Below are 17,312 nucleotides of genomic sequence, written 5' to 3'. Positions count from 1 at the left end.
TTTTTTTGTACTTTTAGTAGAGACGGGGTTTCACCGTGTTGGTCAGGCTGGTCTCAAACTCCTGACCTCAGGTGATCCACCCACCTCGGCCTCTCAAAGCGTAGGGATTACAGGCGTGAGCCACTGCGCACAGCATCATCAACTTTTAAAATAGAACATGAGGATGCTCCTCCAGCTTTGTATGTTGATAGAAATGTTCTGAGGTAAAATAAGAACACAGAGTTAGAACTGACAAGATTCCTGGAGTCTTGTTCTCTGCTTCTCTTGGCTCACACACAGAAAACCCTTCCACTGCAAAGAACTTTCCTTTACTGTCATTTTAAATTTTGAGCAAAAGTAAAATTAGCCATCTACGTTCTTGAATTCAACATCATCATCTGTTCCATTCAGGATAAAGACTGAAAATTACCTAGTATTCATTTTGTGTGTTTGAAAACCTAAATAGGGATCAAGAACCAAACTGGTTGCTAGGTCATCATTTTCACAGAGTTCCTTGGCGGACATTCCAGAAGATGGTACATAGCGACTCTGTCCTTCAAATCCCGAGTTACCATTACCTGTGAAAAGCAAAAGCAAGAAAAATTACTCAAATTGAAAACTACTTAAATCTGCCTTAAAAATTCTTTAGCCGCACCGACCATTCAAGCTGGTAATAAAGAACTGAAAAATCAATCAGTTTTAGTAATTAAGAATTTAATAACCTTTGCATAAGACAGAAAACCAAATGCAGTAAACCATCTCCATTACTGAGAGTATTCTGATTAGCAGGTAGTAATAGCAGGTTCCAAAGGTTCACAAGAACAGGGTCTGCGTAGTTATGAAAATTTGGTTCAAATGCTTGGCTCTCCCCCACCCCCTTCTCTCCAAGGAACACTGAGAAACAGGGGACAGGAGGATGTTCACTATTTTAACAAGTCAGTACACAGGGCCATTACAGATAGGACTGGGGTGAAAAGGCAAGAGGAACACAAGATAGTTTTTGCAAGAAGCGCCAGAACTCCAGATCTCAAGTATCAAAAGGAATCTCATGAAGTTCGGCTTCCTGCTTTTGGGCAGGTGAATGATTATTATCCTCACTTTGCAGGAAACTGAGGCACAGACAAAAAGAAACTTGCCCACAATTCCAGAGCTGGGTAGTAGAAGTGGGGAAAGAAGTAGAGAGAGAATGACAGACCTATTTCTACTGACCTCTGTTTGAAGCAATTTTGAATGAATGGATAAAAATAGAGACTCAAATATGTAACTGAAATAATTGGGTTTAACTGTGGAAGAAAAGTAATGTAAAGAAGGAAACGAAGGCCAAGTTATAAGAAGTTTCATCAGAGTTGATTAAGTTTGATGTATGTGCCACTGACAGTCCTTCCATGGACTTAGCACATAGTTTACGGAGGACAACAGCAATATAACGTTCAGGCTCTCAAAACCAAAATGGGGAAGAATGAAACACAGAGTAAAGTTTAACCTTTTCATCTACTTTTTCACAGAACAAATAGTTAAATGTAAGTTCCTGCCAAGGGCAGACATATGATTCTGCAATCAAATTATTTGCATGGAGCTATGTGAAAAGCTATCAACGTTGTTAAATTTTTTGTAACAGCATAATAGCTTTATTGAAATACAATTCACAAATGATACAACTCACTTTTTTTTTTTTTTTTAAAGACAGGGTCTTGCTCTGTCACCCAGCCTGGAGTACAGTGGCATGATCACAGCTCACCACAGCCTCGAATACCTGGGCTCAAGGAATCATCCTGCCTCAGCCTCCCTAGTAGCTGAGACCACAGGCATGCATCACCAAACCTGGTTAATTTTTGTATTTTTTTGTAAAAATGGGGTCTCACCATATTGTCCAGGCTGGTCTCGAACTCCTGGGCTCAAGCCATCCTCCTGCCTCAGCCTCCCAAACTACTGGGATTACAGGCATGAGCCACCAAGCCCAGTCTTTTTTTCACACAGGCATTTACAAGTATAAATTTCCCTCTAAACCACTGCTTTGGCTGCATCCTATAAATTTTAGTACATTTTATCTTTCTTTTTATTCACCTCAAAATGTTTTCTGATATCCTTTTTGATTTCTTCTTTGACCCACTGATTACTTAGAAGTGTGTTTCATTTCTATATATTTGTGAAATTCCCAAATTTCCTTGTTAATTTCTAATTTTCCTCCATTGAAGTCACAGAACATACCTTTTATTATTTCAATCCTTTTAAGTTTATTGAAGCTTGTTATACGGTCTAGCATATGGTCTATCCTGGAGAATGCTGCACTCGCACTTGAGATGAATGTGTATTCTGATGAGGTTCTAAAGATGTCTGTTAGCTCTCATTGGTTTACAGTGTTAAGCTGTTCTATCCATTATTAAAAGTGGCGTATCAAAGTCTCCAAATTATTGCTGAATTGTTGATTTTTCCCTTCAATTTTGTCAGTTTTTGTTTCCTGTATCTTAAGGCTCTGCTGCTGGGAAAGTCACTCATTGTATCTGACATGGGGCACTGCTCTGTGCTCTCCCATTTCTCCTCATCGCTGGCTCTCTTTCTGCACCATTCTGGCCCAGTAACATTCAGTGTAAGGCTATGTTATCTTCACACTCCGGTTTTCCCAACGTAGCCTTCTATATTTATCTATGCTTGGTAAAGTGTAACCAACATAATGGCCATTTTCTTTTTTTGAGACGGAGTCTTGCTCTGTCGCCCAGTGGCGCAATCTCGGCTCACTGCAAGCTCTGCCTCCAGGGTTCATGCCATTCTCCTGCCTCAGTCTCCCAAGTAGTTGGGACTACAGGCACCTGCCACCACGCCCGGCTAATTTTTTATTTTTTTATTTTTTATTTATTTATTTTTTTGAGACGGAGTCTCGCTCTGTCGCCCAGGCTGGAGTGCAGTGGCCGGATCTCAGCTCACTACAAGCTCCGCCTCCCGGGTCTACGCCATTCTCCTGCCTCAGCCTCCCAAGTAGCTGAGACTACAAGCGCCCGCCACCTCGCCTGGCTAGTTTTTTCTATTTTTTTTAGTAGAGACGGGGTTTCACCGTGTTAGCCAGGCTGGTCTCGATCTCCCGACCTCGTGATCCGCCCGTCTCGGCCTCCCAAAGTGCTGGGATTACAGGCTTGAGCCACCGCGCCCGGCCAATTTTTCATATTTTTAGTAGAGACAGGGTTTCACCATGTTAGCCAGGATCGTCTCAATCTCCTGACCTTGTGATCCACCCACCCTGGCCTCCCAAAGTGCTGGGATTACAGGCGTGAGCCACCACACCCAGCCTGTAATGGCCATTTCTAAACTTTTTTGCTTGTTTTTGAGACAAGAGTCTCGTTTTTTTGTCCATGCTGGAATGCAGTTGTGTGATCTCGGCGCACTGCAACCGCTAACTCCTGGGCTCAAGTGATCTCTCCAACCTCAGCTTCTCAAAGTAGCTGGGACCACAGGTGTGCAACACCATGACTGGCTAATTTTTCTGTAGACACAGTATTTTTCGTAGACATGGAGTTTCACCACGTTGCCCAGGCTGGTCTCAAACTCCTGGACTCAAGAAAATCCATTCACCTTGGACTCCTAAAGTGCCGAGATTACAGGTGTGAGCTACCATGCCCAGACGCATTTTCTAAATTCTTGTGTATCTATAACAATTCAACTAATTAAAACGGTTTTGCACTATGATACACAAAAGGAGGCCAACAGTGATTTGCTAAAAAGCTTAAGATATGCCTAGTTTACCGACCAGAATGAATACACTCTGATGTGATCACTGTGTTTCTCAATTCTTCACGTTCACGCTAGCTACTAAGGAGTGAGGCAGGACAAGGGTGCATGCGGCCAGCAGCCTCAGGAGTGAGTGGTGTCCATGCAGAGGACTAACTCATTCGGTCTTGCCTCTTCCTACTCTTGTCCTGAGCAGGAATTCTGTCTGGTTTCTACAGCAACAGTGACCTGATCTGAAATGGAAAGGTTAAGGGTAGCCTGGGCCCAATGAGTCGCATAAACCCTAAAAGGTAAGAAGGAAATCAATCAGAACTGGATTCAATCTGAAACTACAGAAAAACCACAGGCTAATCCAAATCCCTGGAAACAGGCCAACGCCAATCTGAATTAAGGATATTCAAAAGTGGCTAGATTCATGTTAGAAAAAGAAGAAAAGCTGTCCTCTTTAACATGACATACATTTGGACACATAGCTGCCTAGTTAGGTATACACTTGTCCTCAGTCATTTTACTACTTTTAGAGGAACTACGAAATATGCACCAAATCCACAACTTCCTGAACCCTTAAAAAGCAGCCTCTTTCCCACCAAGAGGTATAGAGGAAATAAAGTAACTTATCAGCAGTGTTTCACTGTCAGGATGAACAACTGTCTACCCTGTATAAATAGAATAAATTGCTACGATTTGTGAGGCTGCCCTAAAGCAGTCAGTTCTATCCATCCTCCATTCTACTTACGTAAATTACATAAGTAGAATTAAATAAGTTGGCGTCATTATTCATATTATTCCATGAAACATTTGTGGAAATTAGCAAAGAAGTACATACTTATACTTACATCTATTAAAAAAATACAGGTTAACCTGTAAGAAGTTCAATTAAAATTTTAAAAATTTAATAAGACATATCAACCATTCAGGTATAAATTCTACAAAATATAAAGTAAGAGAAAAGCATGATTAAAATAATTATATGAAGCATTAAACTTGAGTTTTATATATTGTTTGATGAGAATAAAAATTGACACAACTTTGAGAGTAAAAAGACTATATTGTTAATTATGAAAATGCAAAAAATTATTTAAGACAAAAGAAAACAGAATATACATTACAAACTAGAAAGAATTACTACCCCATATCACAATTAGAACATTGAAGGTTTAAGTGTGTACATACATCTGCTCGACCTCCTCTCGACTGCATTTTTGCCAGCCTTCAGGGTGTCCTTCCCCGTGTGCTGTAATTTTGATTGATTCTGCTGATGGTCATTAGACAACTTGCCTCCATTTCTCCTGCCATTCACCACCATGTTCTTGGATTCTCCCAACCACTTCATACCCACAGACAGCCTGACCCAGGTGCATTTAGTCACTCTCTTCAAATAGCTTAGAGAATACTTTCAATGTTCTCTCCTAACAGAAACAAAATATGAAAAACAAAACAAAATGGGGAGGTAAATACATGAAAGATCATGCTAAACAGACCCTTGAGAAAGATATATAATATTAAAAGGACAGTCATTCACAGCATAATGATGTTTTGGTCAATGACAGACCACATAAACAATGGTGGTTCCATAAGATTATAACAGAGCTGAACACACACTTCATAAAATTCGTATTGCCTAGTATTTACTATATTATATTTTTTTATTGTTATTTTAGAGTATACTCCTTCTACTTTTTTTTTAAGTTAACTATAAAACAGCCCCAGGCAGGTTATTCAAGAGCATTCCAGAGGAAGGCACTGTTATCACAGGAGATGACAGCTCCATGCATGTTACTGCCCCTGAAGACGCTCCAGTGGTACAAGATATAGAGGGAGAAGACAGTGATATGGATAATCCTGACCCTGTGTGGGCTGAAGCTAACGTGTGTGACCTGTGTCTGTTTTTAATAAAAACATTAAAAAATTAAAAGTAGGAAAAAGTTTATAGAATAAAGATATTTAAAAAAGAATATAGTTGGGCATGGTGGCTCATGCCTGTAATCCCAGCACTTTGGGAGGCCATGGCAGGCGGACTGCTTGAGTCCAGAAGTTGAGACCAGCCTGGGCAACATGGCAAGACCCTGCCTCTACAGAACATAAAAAAGTGAGCCAGGCATAGTGCTGCGTAAGCCTGTGGTTCCAGCTACTTGAGAGGCTGAGATGGGAGGTCACGCCTGCAGTGAAGCCATGATTGCAACACTGCACTCCAGCCTGGGTGACAGAGCAACCCTGTCTCCCAAAAAGAAAAGAAAAGAATAAGTACATTTTTGTGTCTTTTTGTCTGTTTTTTGAGACAGTCTCACTCTATGGCCCAGGTTGGAGTGCAGTAGCATGATTATGGCTCACTACAGCCTCAAATTCCAGGGCTCAACCCATCTTCCCACTCAGCCTCTCAAGTAGCTAGGACTACAGGCAGGAGCCACCACATCCAGTTCATTTTAAAACTCTTTTCTTTTTTCTTTTTTTTTTTTTTTAGAGACAGGGTCTCACTATGTTGCCCAGACTGGTCTCCAACTCCTGGCTTCAAGCAATCCCTCCACCTTGGCCTCCCAATGTGTTGGGATTACAGGTATGAGCCACTGTGCTTGCTAAGAAAGAATATACATTCATTTATTTGAGACAGGGCCTTGCTCTGTCGCCCAGGCTAGAGTGCAGTGGTGCCATCTCTGCTCACTGCAACCTCCACCTCCCAGGTTCAAGTGATTCTTCTGCCTCAGTCTCCTGAGTAAGTGGGATTACAAGTGTGTGCCACCACACCTGGCTAATTTTTGTATTTTTCGTAGAGATGGGGTTTTACCATGTTGGCTAGGCTGGTCTTGAACTCCCAACCTCAAGTGATCCACCTGCCTCGGCCTCCCAAAGTGCTGGGATTACAGGCGTGAGCCACTGCGTGTGGCCTGAACATATTTTTGTATAGCTGTATGTGTTTGTATTTTAAGCCAAGTGTTACCATAAAAGAGTCAGAAAGTTAAAAAAAAAAAAAAAAAACCTTTATAAAGTAAAACAGTTACAACAAACTAAGGTTAATTATTAAAGAAACATTTCAAAATAAATTTAGTGTAGCCTAAGTGTACAGTGTTCACAGAGTCTACAGTAGTACATATGTACTAGGTCTACACAATTACTCACCACTCACTCACTCACCCAGAGAAACTTCAAATCCTGTAATCTCCATTCATAGGAAGTACCCTTTACAGGTGTACCATTTTAAAATCTTTTATTCTGTATTTTTACTGTACCTTTTTTATGTTTATGTGTGTTTAGATAACAACACTGTGTTACCAGTGACTACAGTAGTCAGTACAGTAACATGCTGGACAGGTTAGTACCCTACAAGCAACGGCCCGGGTGTGTAGTAGGCTAGACTACCTAGGTTTGTGTAAGTATACTCTATGACATCTGCAAGGCAACAAAACCGCCTAACCTCACATTTCTAGAATGTGTCCCTGAGACACACTCTATGAGTGCCCTCTATGATATCTGCATGATGACGAAATCAACTAATCTCACATTTCTCAGAATGTGTGGTATCCCTGTCACTAAACAATGCATGACTATAATTTAATAAATGATGTCTCCGCTCTTTAAAGACAATCTTGGCTCTCCCCAGTCATATGATGCCTGCTCAGGAATACAGTGGCCCCAGACTGAGTAGAATGTAGACAGAAGGTAGGGGCTCATTCTGACTTGTTCCTTGCTTGTGTTTAGAATAGTACTGACAAATAGCAGGTGCTCAACAAATATTTCTTTCAGTAAACAGTAAGAACTGTCTTTGCTCCTTATTATACTGATATCTAGGTACAGCTCTATCATCTGCTCAAATCACAGGTTTTGGTAATGCTCTGAACTGGGTGAGTAAACTGCACGGAAGTTACTTATCTCCTTTGTTCCAAGGCAAGCTTAGGAAAAGGCATCTATGCTAAGCTTTGTCCATCACAGTAAGAGACTCCTAACTGTTACGCTGGCTACTCATCACCACAAACAAAACTGAGCAGACAGACAAGAGTAAGGAAAGTAAAGGACTCTGTATCTTTTTGTTGTTGTTACTTTGAATTCACTGTTCTAGATATTTAAGAAACCAATACTCAGATATCAAAGTAGTGCCCATCTGGAAATGTCTACCTTATCATTCCTTCACAATGGCAACAAAACTGAGAAGCTACTGTATTTGGTAATATAAATGTATCCCTTACTATCTGAATTTGGGAACCGATTGATATGAATAGTGGGGGATGCTTGTAATTTATAATGACATTTGGAAATGAGGATATTATACATTGCATTCATTACTAACGGAATGAGAAAAAGGATGACCATGATCCCACCTCATTAAGGAATTATGTGTTAGTGTAAGTCAGACTAAAAAGGCCCTACAATAAAGTGCAAAAATACAGAACTTCAGAGCCAGAGCTGCCTTAACATCACCAGTGTGACGCCTTCAATTTACAAACAAAACTGAGACCACATGCCTGAAGCCACATGATCCGCCCGCAGCAGTCTCATGAGTAGAACCCAGCACTGCTGCCCAACAAATTCTCAACTACACCAGACGCAGGTCAATTTCCTTTCCACAAACACATAGAAAAGTACAAATGATAAATTACTTTGAAGTATTCACAAAAATACATGCCTGGACATACCTTTAATGATACTCAACACAAACACAAAACATGAATTTTTACTTGATCTCAGATCTCTTTCCTGTTACAGGAATATCTGTGTGAGTTCACTGGAGGGTAAGACGTGCATGTGAGCAGCATGCTTAGGGGAATGGCAAAAAAGAAAATCTGATCAATGCTGAAGACAACTTTACAATTGTTTTCTAACATGAATTTTTCTTTTGGTTCCCTCACTGTTTAAGTTCAATTATAGTATTTAACTTTTAAAGTGCCTTTTGATTTTTCTTGTAGGTGTCACTAAATAGTCTTGTAGCTATTCTACATCAGTTATAAGGATTTTTCAATTATTAAATTTTACCAAATTTAACATTAAAACTGCTCATTAATGATCATGTATGTTACACTTAGGAGAAAAGGCGTAGAACTCAAGAGCAATATACCTTTTTTTTTTTTTTCAAGGAGACAGGGTCTTGCTCTGTCACCCAGGTTTGAGTGCAGTGAAGTGATCATGGCTCACTGCGGCCTCAAAGTCCTAGGCTCAAGCGATCCTCTGCCTCAGCCTCCCAAAGTGTTAGGATTACCAGCATGAGCCACCACACTCAGTAAGAGCAGTATATTTTTGAGGTATAAAGTACAAAGAAAGCTTGAGAAAAAGAGCAATGGGTGGTCCATTGCGAGTCTTGGATCTTGGATCCCAGCAGTTTTGCACAACACTGTTATCTACGGACTCTAAAATGGACTTTATTTAAAGAAACCCATGGGGCCGGGCGCAGTGGCTCAAGCCTGTAATCCCAGCACTTTGGGAGGCCGAGACGGGTGGATCACGAGGTCAGGAGATCGAGACCATCCTGGCTAACATGGTGAAACCCCATCTCTACTAAAAAAATACAAAAAACTAGCCGGGCGAGGTGGCAGGCGCCTGTGGTCCCAGCTACTCAGGAGGCTGAGGCAGGAGAATGGCGTGGACCCGGGAGGCGGAGCTTGCAGTGAGCTGAGATCCGGTCACTGCACTCCAGCCTGGGCGACAGAGTGAGACTCCATCTCAAAAAAAAAAAAAAAAAAGAAACCCATGGAACAGTAACAGAAACATAAAACAATATGAATTGTGGCATTTGAATCCTAGCACTTGGGGAGAGCATCAAGTACCACTTTTTTTTTTTTTTTTGAGACAGAGTCTCGCTCTGTTGCCCAGGCTGGACTGCAGTGTCCACAATCTTGGCTCACTGCAACCTCCGCCTCCTAGGTTCACTATTCTCATGCCTCAGCCTCCCAAGTAGCTGGAATTACAGGTGTGCACCACCATGCCTGCCTAATTTTTGTATTTTTTAGTACAGACAGGGTTTCACCATGTTGGCCAGACTGGTCTTGAACTCCTGGCCACAAGCTATCCTCCCACCTTGGCCTCCCAGTGCTAGCATTTCAGGTATGAGCCACCATGCCCGGCCAAGGGTTCAAAAATTATAGCCTATCATCACAATGCATTCAAAATTTGAGTTTGAATAACCTCATCAAGACTTAGATCTCTAAAAGCTTCAAGTTTCACCTGCATTAAAGCTCTTCATCATTGAGCCATCTCACAAAAATAAAAGCTTAAAGGGACTAAAATTCGTGACTACATTCCATTTTATTTCCCTTCCTCAGTTTTCTTCAATTTCCTTGACCTCTAGGGTCTTTCATATTACTTATGTTCCTTTAGACAAGAGCCAAAGAAACAGCACTTTCTGAAAAAATGGATGTTCTGTGACTGTAAGCTTTCATTGGTAGAGAAGCATAAACTTGGCATGATAAATTTAGAATTAGGTTTTTTGTTGTATCCTATAAAAAGCTGCATTAACAACAAGCAAATGGGCCAGGTGGTGGCTCATGCCTATAATCCTGGCTCTTTGGGAGACCAAGGCAAGAGGATTGCTTGAGGCCAGGAGTTTGAGACCAGCCTGGGCAACACAGCAAGACCTCAATGCTACTAAAAGTAAAAATTAAAAAATTAGCCAAAGATGGTAGTCACAGCTACTCATGAGGCTGAAGTGGGAGGATGGCTGCGGCCCAGGAAATTGCAGATGCAGTGAGCCATGAGCATGCCATTACACTGCAGCCTGGACGACAGAGTGAAAAAAAAGAAAATGATGAAGTGGTAAATGTATATAAATGTATTTTACATTTCAAGTTAGATTATACTCTCAGAAGCTATGTGGTTTAGAGAAAATAGACCTCAACAAAAGTTGAGGGCTCCTATCCTACCTCTGTCTCTTACTAGGCAGTTGGTAATTGGGAAAGTCACTTAACCTCTCTGAACACCATCTCTTTGCCTAATTCCTTAAGTCCCAGTTCAGTGTTCACATCCTCTAGGAAGTGTTCCTTGACCTTCACTGCCAAATCTAGTTATATATTTATGCTACAAAACTTAGGTGAAAACCCTTATGTGATTATATTGTTTAAGAGTCTGCTTCCTTAATTGAGAGTTCCGAAGGTTGAGAACCTATTTTTCTTATCTCTGGCCCTAGTGTATCTAGTATACCACACAGTATATCCTAGAGGCACTCAACTAATGAAATAAATAGGCTGTAATCTAAACTGCATCAGAGAAACTATATTTCTGCATTTAAAAAAACCTGTAAATTAAAGATACTGCCTGACCTCTTCAAATCCTCTCCTTTCTCAAGATGTCCATGGTGTTAAAGGGGGTGAGAGAAGCTCCTGCACAGATAAAAATAGGGCAGGAATCACAGCAGATAAGATACCACCACTAAGTTCCCTACCACTTGCCATTATACTTTCTGGTTTACTCCCTAGTCCTTGACCCTCCAGAAAAAAGAACCAGGACCAGGAAAAGTGCTTTTGGTCCTTTAGGAAATCATCTGTAGAATGCGATGTTTAACACACAACTTACAGATAATGATGTAACAATGTATTTTTAGGCTTCTCAGGAGTCCTAATATTCCTCAAAAATAAGACATGAAGCATAGTTACATGAAATAGAAATTAAATATATGGAATAGAAAGACTATCCATGGAGAGTCTTTTTTTTTTTTGAGACAGAGTCTGGCACTGTCCCCAAGTTAGAGTGCAGTGGCGTGATCTCGGCTCACTGCAACTGCCACCTCCTGCGTTCAAGCGATTATCCTGCCTCAGCCTCCCGAGTAGCTGAGACTACAGGTGCGTGCCACCACACCCAGCTAAGTTTTTGGTATTTTAGTAGAGACGGGGTTTCACCATGTTGGCCAGGATGGTCTCGATCTCCTGACCTCATGATCTGCCTGTCTCGGCCTCCCAAAGTCCTGGGATTACAGGCGTGAGCCACCGTGCCTGGCCATGGAAAGTCTTTAAGTCTCAACCAAGACGTCCACTCGAGAGAGAGAAAGCAGAAAATCTGGGGATGAGGCCCAGCAATCCGTGTTGTAATAAGACCTCCAGGTGATGCAAGCTCCAGTGTGAGAGCTATTGCTCTAATTTACTCATTCATTCATTTTATCATGTTAGGGCTAAGAATAGATACAAAATTTTTTTAAAAACTATGGAATAAAAAATTAAGGAAATTATAATATATCAACCAAACATTTTTCTGAGAATTAGGAAAGGTTCACCAATAAATCACTTTAGTAATAGCAAACTTTGGCTCAATTCATGGAACACAGACTGAGATCCACTCTAATGTATACATAATTTAAACTAAATGTGGGTTAATGATCCAAACTGGAACAAATCTGTGCCCTCGGGTCTCATTTATATTGTGGTCAACTGATATTATTTGAACCCAAAGTACTTTAATGTAACAGGCACTTCTGTCAATCACAGAACATGGCTAAATTTCACTAGTATGAATGCACTGGCACATCTCTGGATGTAGCCTAGCAGACAGAGATTCTCCACATGTCCATATGATAAAAGCTATCCAAAGACTTTTCTTTCTTTTTTTCTTTTTTTTTTGAGATGGAGTCTCACTTTGTTGCCCAGGCTGGAGTGCAGTGGTGCCATCTCCGCTCACTGCAAGCTCTGCCTCCTGGGTTCACGCCATTCTCCTGCCTCAGCCTCCCGAGTAGCTGGGACTATAGGCGACCGCCACCACGCCCGGCTAATTTTTTGTATTTTTAGTACAGATGGGGTTTCACCGTGTTAGGCAGGATGGTCTCGATCTCCTGACCTCGTGATCTGCCCGCCTCGGCCTCCCAAAGTGCTGGGATTACAGGCTTGAGCCACCGTGCCCGACCCCAAAGATCTTTCTTAAGCTGATAAATGAAACATTTGTAAAAACAATTCTAATGAAGCTATCAATAATTTGGGGGCTATTTAAAAAAATTTTTAGCTCAAAATAAATACATATTCTACTAATGATCCAGTCTTCATTTGTTCTGCCCTCCTAAGTGTGGAATCTGTTCTTGCTGGCAAGATCTTCCCTCTAAGGCTGCACACTTACACATTAAAGGTAGTGACAGGATTTTAAAAAGCTAACACACGTCGATACCATAGTAGAGTACAGACAAATAGGGGTTGAAAACATTGGGTAGAGGCCAGACGCAGTGGCTCACGCCTGTAATCCCAGCACTTTAGGAGGCCAAGGCGGGCGGATCACCTGAGGTCAGGAATTTGAGACCACCCTGGACAACACGGTGAAACCCCGTCGCTGCTAAAAATACAAAAACTAGCCAGGCGTGGTGGCGCACGCCTGTAATCCCAGCTACTCAGGAGGCTGAGGCAGGAGAATAGCTTTAACCCGGGAGGCAGAGGTTGCACTGAGCCAAGGCTGTGCCACTGCACTCCATCCAACCTGGGCGACACAGTGAGACTGTGTCTCAAAAGAAGAAAGAAAACTGAAACAAAACACCGGGTGGATAGCAAAGCCTAAAATACTTCATGGCTACCACAGAGGTGCCCCCTCCCAACAAACAAACAAGGGTGCAGACTTCCATGGAACATAGCTGGCTCACGTGGAAATGTCCCACGGTCATGGTTTGGCTGACACACTCGGAGCTCATTAGCCACTGACTACATTTAGAAGTAAAAATTGCCTCAATTTTGTCCCAAATTATTAGGAAAAAAATTTCAAGAAAGTACTGACTGCTTTTTTTTTTTTTTTTTTTGAGACAGAGCCTTGCTCTGTCACCCAGGCTGGAGTGCAGTGGTGCAATCTTCACTCACTGAAGCCTCTGCCTCCCGGGTTCAAGCAATTCTCCTGCCTCAACCTCCTGAGTAGTTGTGACTACATGTGCCCGCCACCACGCCCGGCTGATTTTTTTTATTTTTAATAGAGACGGGGTTTCACCATGTTAGCCAGGCTGGTCTCGATCTGCTGATCTTGTGATCTGCCCGCCTCAGCTTCCCAAAGTGCTGGGATCACAGGCGTGAGCCACCGCACCCGGCCATTACTGACCACTTCTTAAGTGGCATATTAGCTTAGTGCAAAAGTAACTGCGGTTTTTGCTTTTTTTTTTTTTTTTTTTTAAAGTTACAAATCCTGTTCTGATTTCCCAATATAAAAATGTCAGGAAATTTATTGGACATCTACTATATTCCAAACACTGTTGCAGGCACTGAGGATACAGCATGGAACGAAATAAGGCTGTGCCCTCATCTGTGCTTATATTCTAATGGAAAAAAGCACTACGAAATAATAAATTAATGAATAAATGCCAGCACCTTTTGGGAGAACAAGCCATTTATGGTGGCAGGGAGTGTTTCAGGTGGAGAAGGAGGGTGATAGTGGCTACTTCCTAAGAGAGCAAGGGATGTGAGGGGACAGCCGGGCATCAGGCAGGAAGCATGCAGTAGACAAAGGGAAGGGCAAGCACAAGGTGCAGAGGCTGGTGCAGCTGGGGCAAATATGGGCGAGAGTGGGAGGATGAGGTCAGGGAAGAAGGGCTTCAAAGCCACTGCTGAGACTTGGGCCTTTACTCCCAGTGAGACGGAAAGCAGAGGAGTGACACGATCCAACTCACAGTTTTAAAGGACCATGCTGGTAGCTTGCTACATGGTACTTTAAAAAAGCAGTTCTAATGAAACTACAAATAATTTCTAGGACAAGAGAATGCAGGGAGACATTATTATTATTAGTAGTCTATTTACTAACTGATTACTGCTGTAAAACCAGAGGAGAACTAGTGGTTGCAGCAGCAGAGGTGGCAATAAGTGGTTGGCTTCGAGATCTTTTCTGAAGGTTCTGCTGATAGTTAGGAATTGCTGACAGACTGACTGTGGGTGTTAAGAGAAAGAGGACTCAAACATACCTCCAAATGAAGAATGGAATATTTAGGAATGTGACAAAGAGTATAGGAAGACTGGTTTTCCCAAGGATTGCGGTGTGGGAATTTGGTTTTGGTTATTTTTTCTTCCTTTTCTGGGGTCTTTTTTGGTTTTAGTCATTTTTGAGATGCCCACTACAGATCCTAGTGGAGTCGGCAGCTGGATACAAGGGTCTGCAGTCCACCTCCAAGCTGAAGATAAAAATTTGGAGTCAAAACATTAATGGCATTTCAAACCATGGAATCAGATGAAATCTAGGAATCACTGTAGATCAAAGAAGGCCAAGGACTGGGAGTGGGGGCACTTTCACATGTATAGGTCAAGAGGAAGAGAAGCAGCACACGATTGTAAAAGGAGCAATGAGCGAGAAGAAGAGCTGAGCGTGACAGGGACCATGCTGTGAAGGGAGTTAACAACTCAGGCAAGAACTGTAGGTGCCCAGAAAGCAAATACTTTTATTTTATAAGTCTAAACTCACGGAAAGGATGGGCTGTTGCTGATCTTTAAGCCTTGCTCAGAAACAACAGAGAACTTCTAAAATGGACATAATGTCTTAAACATGCACTTGTGAGGAAGACAGGGGGCTTTGCTTTAAGAAACAGATGGCAGAGAGCAATATAAGGAATGGAGAGGGAGAGAGAGAGGGAGAGGGGGAGAGAGAGAGGGGGGGGACAGAGAGAGAGAAAGAGAGAGAGAGAGAGAGAGAGAGAGAGAGAGAGATTGACTCACAGACCAGGAAAGACAAATGTAAATTAAAATTACGGAGTGGAAGGTGATGGCAATAGGTTAGTTAATTTGAGAAGGCAAGCATTCAGAGGGCTTATAGGATCTATGTCAAAAAAAAAATTTAACTAATAGATTAGTTAAATCTCTGGACTGGAGTAATAAAGATGACCTGAGTAGGAGAATGAGGTGGAATTCCTGAGGACTACTGTGCAAGGCTTTGTGCCTTCTACTTTTGTGAATATTAACAAAAATGATGCAATCAGGCTCTAAGAAAATGCAACTGGGATTCTGCTCCAAGATGGGCAGCATCACTTCCCCAAGAGATTTACCCAACACTGAAATCAACAAGAAGAGTCACCTTATGCGGTTTCACTGGACCAACAGATGGGAAAAGAAGCACTTACTACAGATTCTGGTACCAAACATAAATAAGGAGGTGAGGGGTGGAGGGATAATTTATGATCAATATAAAACATACTGGAAAACTGCTAAAATAAGAAATGTATTTAAAGGGGACAATATTGCAAGAATGATTTCTAGTTATATTTAAAGCGGAAACTCCTAATCATAACATAACGCCACTAAGGTCAGAAGCGTGACACCCACCACCACCACCACCACCACCACCATCACAATGCATTCCAAATCACCAGTGCTACCACTGGTGGGGGGAGGGATAACTTTAAAAAATATTTTTTCCCCAAACGTTTATAGTGAATCTATTTACTTATAATCAGGAAAAAAAAACACCGAAAACCTTAATACTTTAACACGTTTCAAAAGAAAGCAGCATTGATTCATAGGAAATGGGCTAAGTTCACATAACCATGCCTGTTCTATGCCAGTGATGGCCCCTCAACAAATGTCAATTCCCTTCTCTTTCCAGTCTGTTTATCAGATTATAAATTGTTGAGTGACTTTTGAGAAGTTGCATCCAATTTGAGAACTCTGATTCTAATCCATTTTTACTTAAACACAGGCATTTTTTGCTTAATATCCTAAAAACCAAGATTTAAAAAAAAATCTGTCAAAAAAGTTAAAACACTGATTCTGAATGACTGAAAAGAATTTTAACACAATTCCTGTGACACTGCCGAGAACCCTCTAGCCAGCTGACATGCTGAACTTGTCTGCAGAGAGTTTATCCTAGAGAAATTATCCAGTGGTAGGGAAACAATCCCCAAGTGTTTGAAAAACAAAAGTCAACTCACATTTTTAAAAAGTTAGTTCTGGCTGGGTGTGGTGGCTCACGCTTGTAATCCCAGCACTTAGGGAGGCCAAAGTAGGTGGATTAATTGAGCCCAGGAGTTCAAGACCAGCCTTGGCAACATGGTCAAACCCCAGTCTCTACCAAAAAAAAAAAAAAAACCTTAGCCGGGTGTGGTGGTGCATGCTTGTAGTCCCAGGTACTCAGGAGGCTGAGGTGGGAGGATGGCTTGAGCCCAGGAGATTGCACCACTGCACTCCAGCCTAGGCGACAGAGCAAGACTGTCTCAAAGAAATAATAAAAAGCAGGTTCTAGCTTGTTAGAGGACTTTCATAAATTTTTATTCAGAAAGGCAAAGAAAACATTTTTCAAGTGATTCAGTTATAATTTGGTAAGAAAACAATTCAGTACACCACTGGTTAACAGTGACTGAGATTACACTGGAGAATGAGATCACAAGCAATGTTTACCTGTTATATGTTCAACTTTTCAAAATAAACATGTGTGACTTTTGTAACAGAATATTAAAGATACTTACACAAAGGAAAAGGAAACAGCTTGGCAGCTTCCCACCACAGGGCCTTTGCACTTGGGGTGCTGCCAAACTGCTTATCAGCCCCTGCCCAACCCCACTTCTCCAGCTACATAGATTTCCTTGTTATACATTTGAACCCCTTAACGTTTCTCAGCATGGTGCTTATTACAACCATACTCACTACTCTGTGTAATTATTTCATAACACCTGCCTTCCCTACTAGCTAAGATACACCTTTTTTTTTTTTTTTTTTTTTTTTGAGACAAAGTCTCGCTCTGTTGCCCAGGCTGGAGTGCAGTGGCTCAAT

The 17,312-nt window shown here is 41.6% G+C and overlaps 1 protein-coding gene across 3 annotated transcripts in view; it reads right to left on the bottom strand.

The window, feature by feature from the left end:
- KMT5B (lysine methyltransferase 5B) overlaps window positions 1-17,312 on the bottom strand; it is a 59,219-nt gene that overhangs the window by 31,525 nt on the left and 10,382 nt on the right. For all 3 annotated transcript variants that reach the window (XM_025356830.1, XM_025356831.1, XM_025356829.1), the window contains exons 2-3: window positions 4,873-5,108; window positions 410-557 (exon numbers count right to left, since the gene is read on the bottom strand). In XM_025356830.1, coding sequence (XP_025212615.1) covers window positions 410-557; window positions 4,873-5,032 — 308 coding nt within the window. In that variant the 5' untranslated portion in view covers window positions 5,033-5,108. The remainder of the gene's footprint in view (window positions 1-409; window positions 558-4,872; window positions 5,109-17,312) is intronic.

This window comes from Theropithecus gelada, chromosome 14, assembly GCF_003255815.1.
Source record: "Theropithecus gelada isolate Dixy chromosome 14, Tgel_1.0, whole genome shotgun sequence".
Classification (NCBI taxonomy): domain Eukaryota; kingdom Metazoa; phylum Chordata; class Mammalia; order Primates; family Cercopithecidae; genus Theropithecus; species Theropithecus gelada.
The sequence above is the reverse complement of the archived record's forward strand: the minus strand, read 5'-3'. Positions and strand labels throughout refer to the sequence as shown.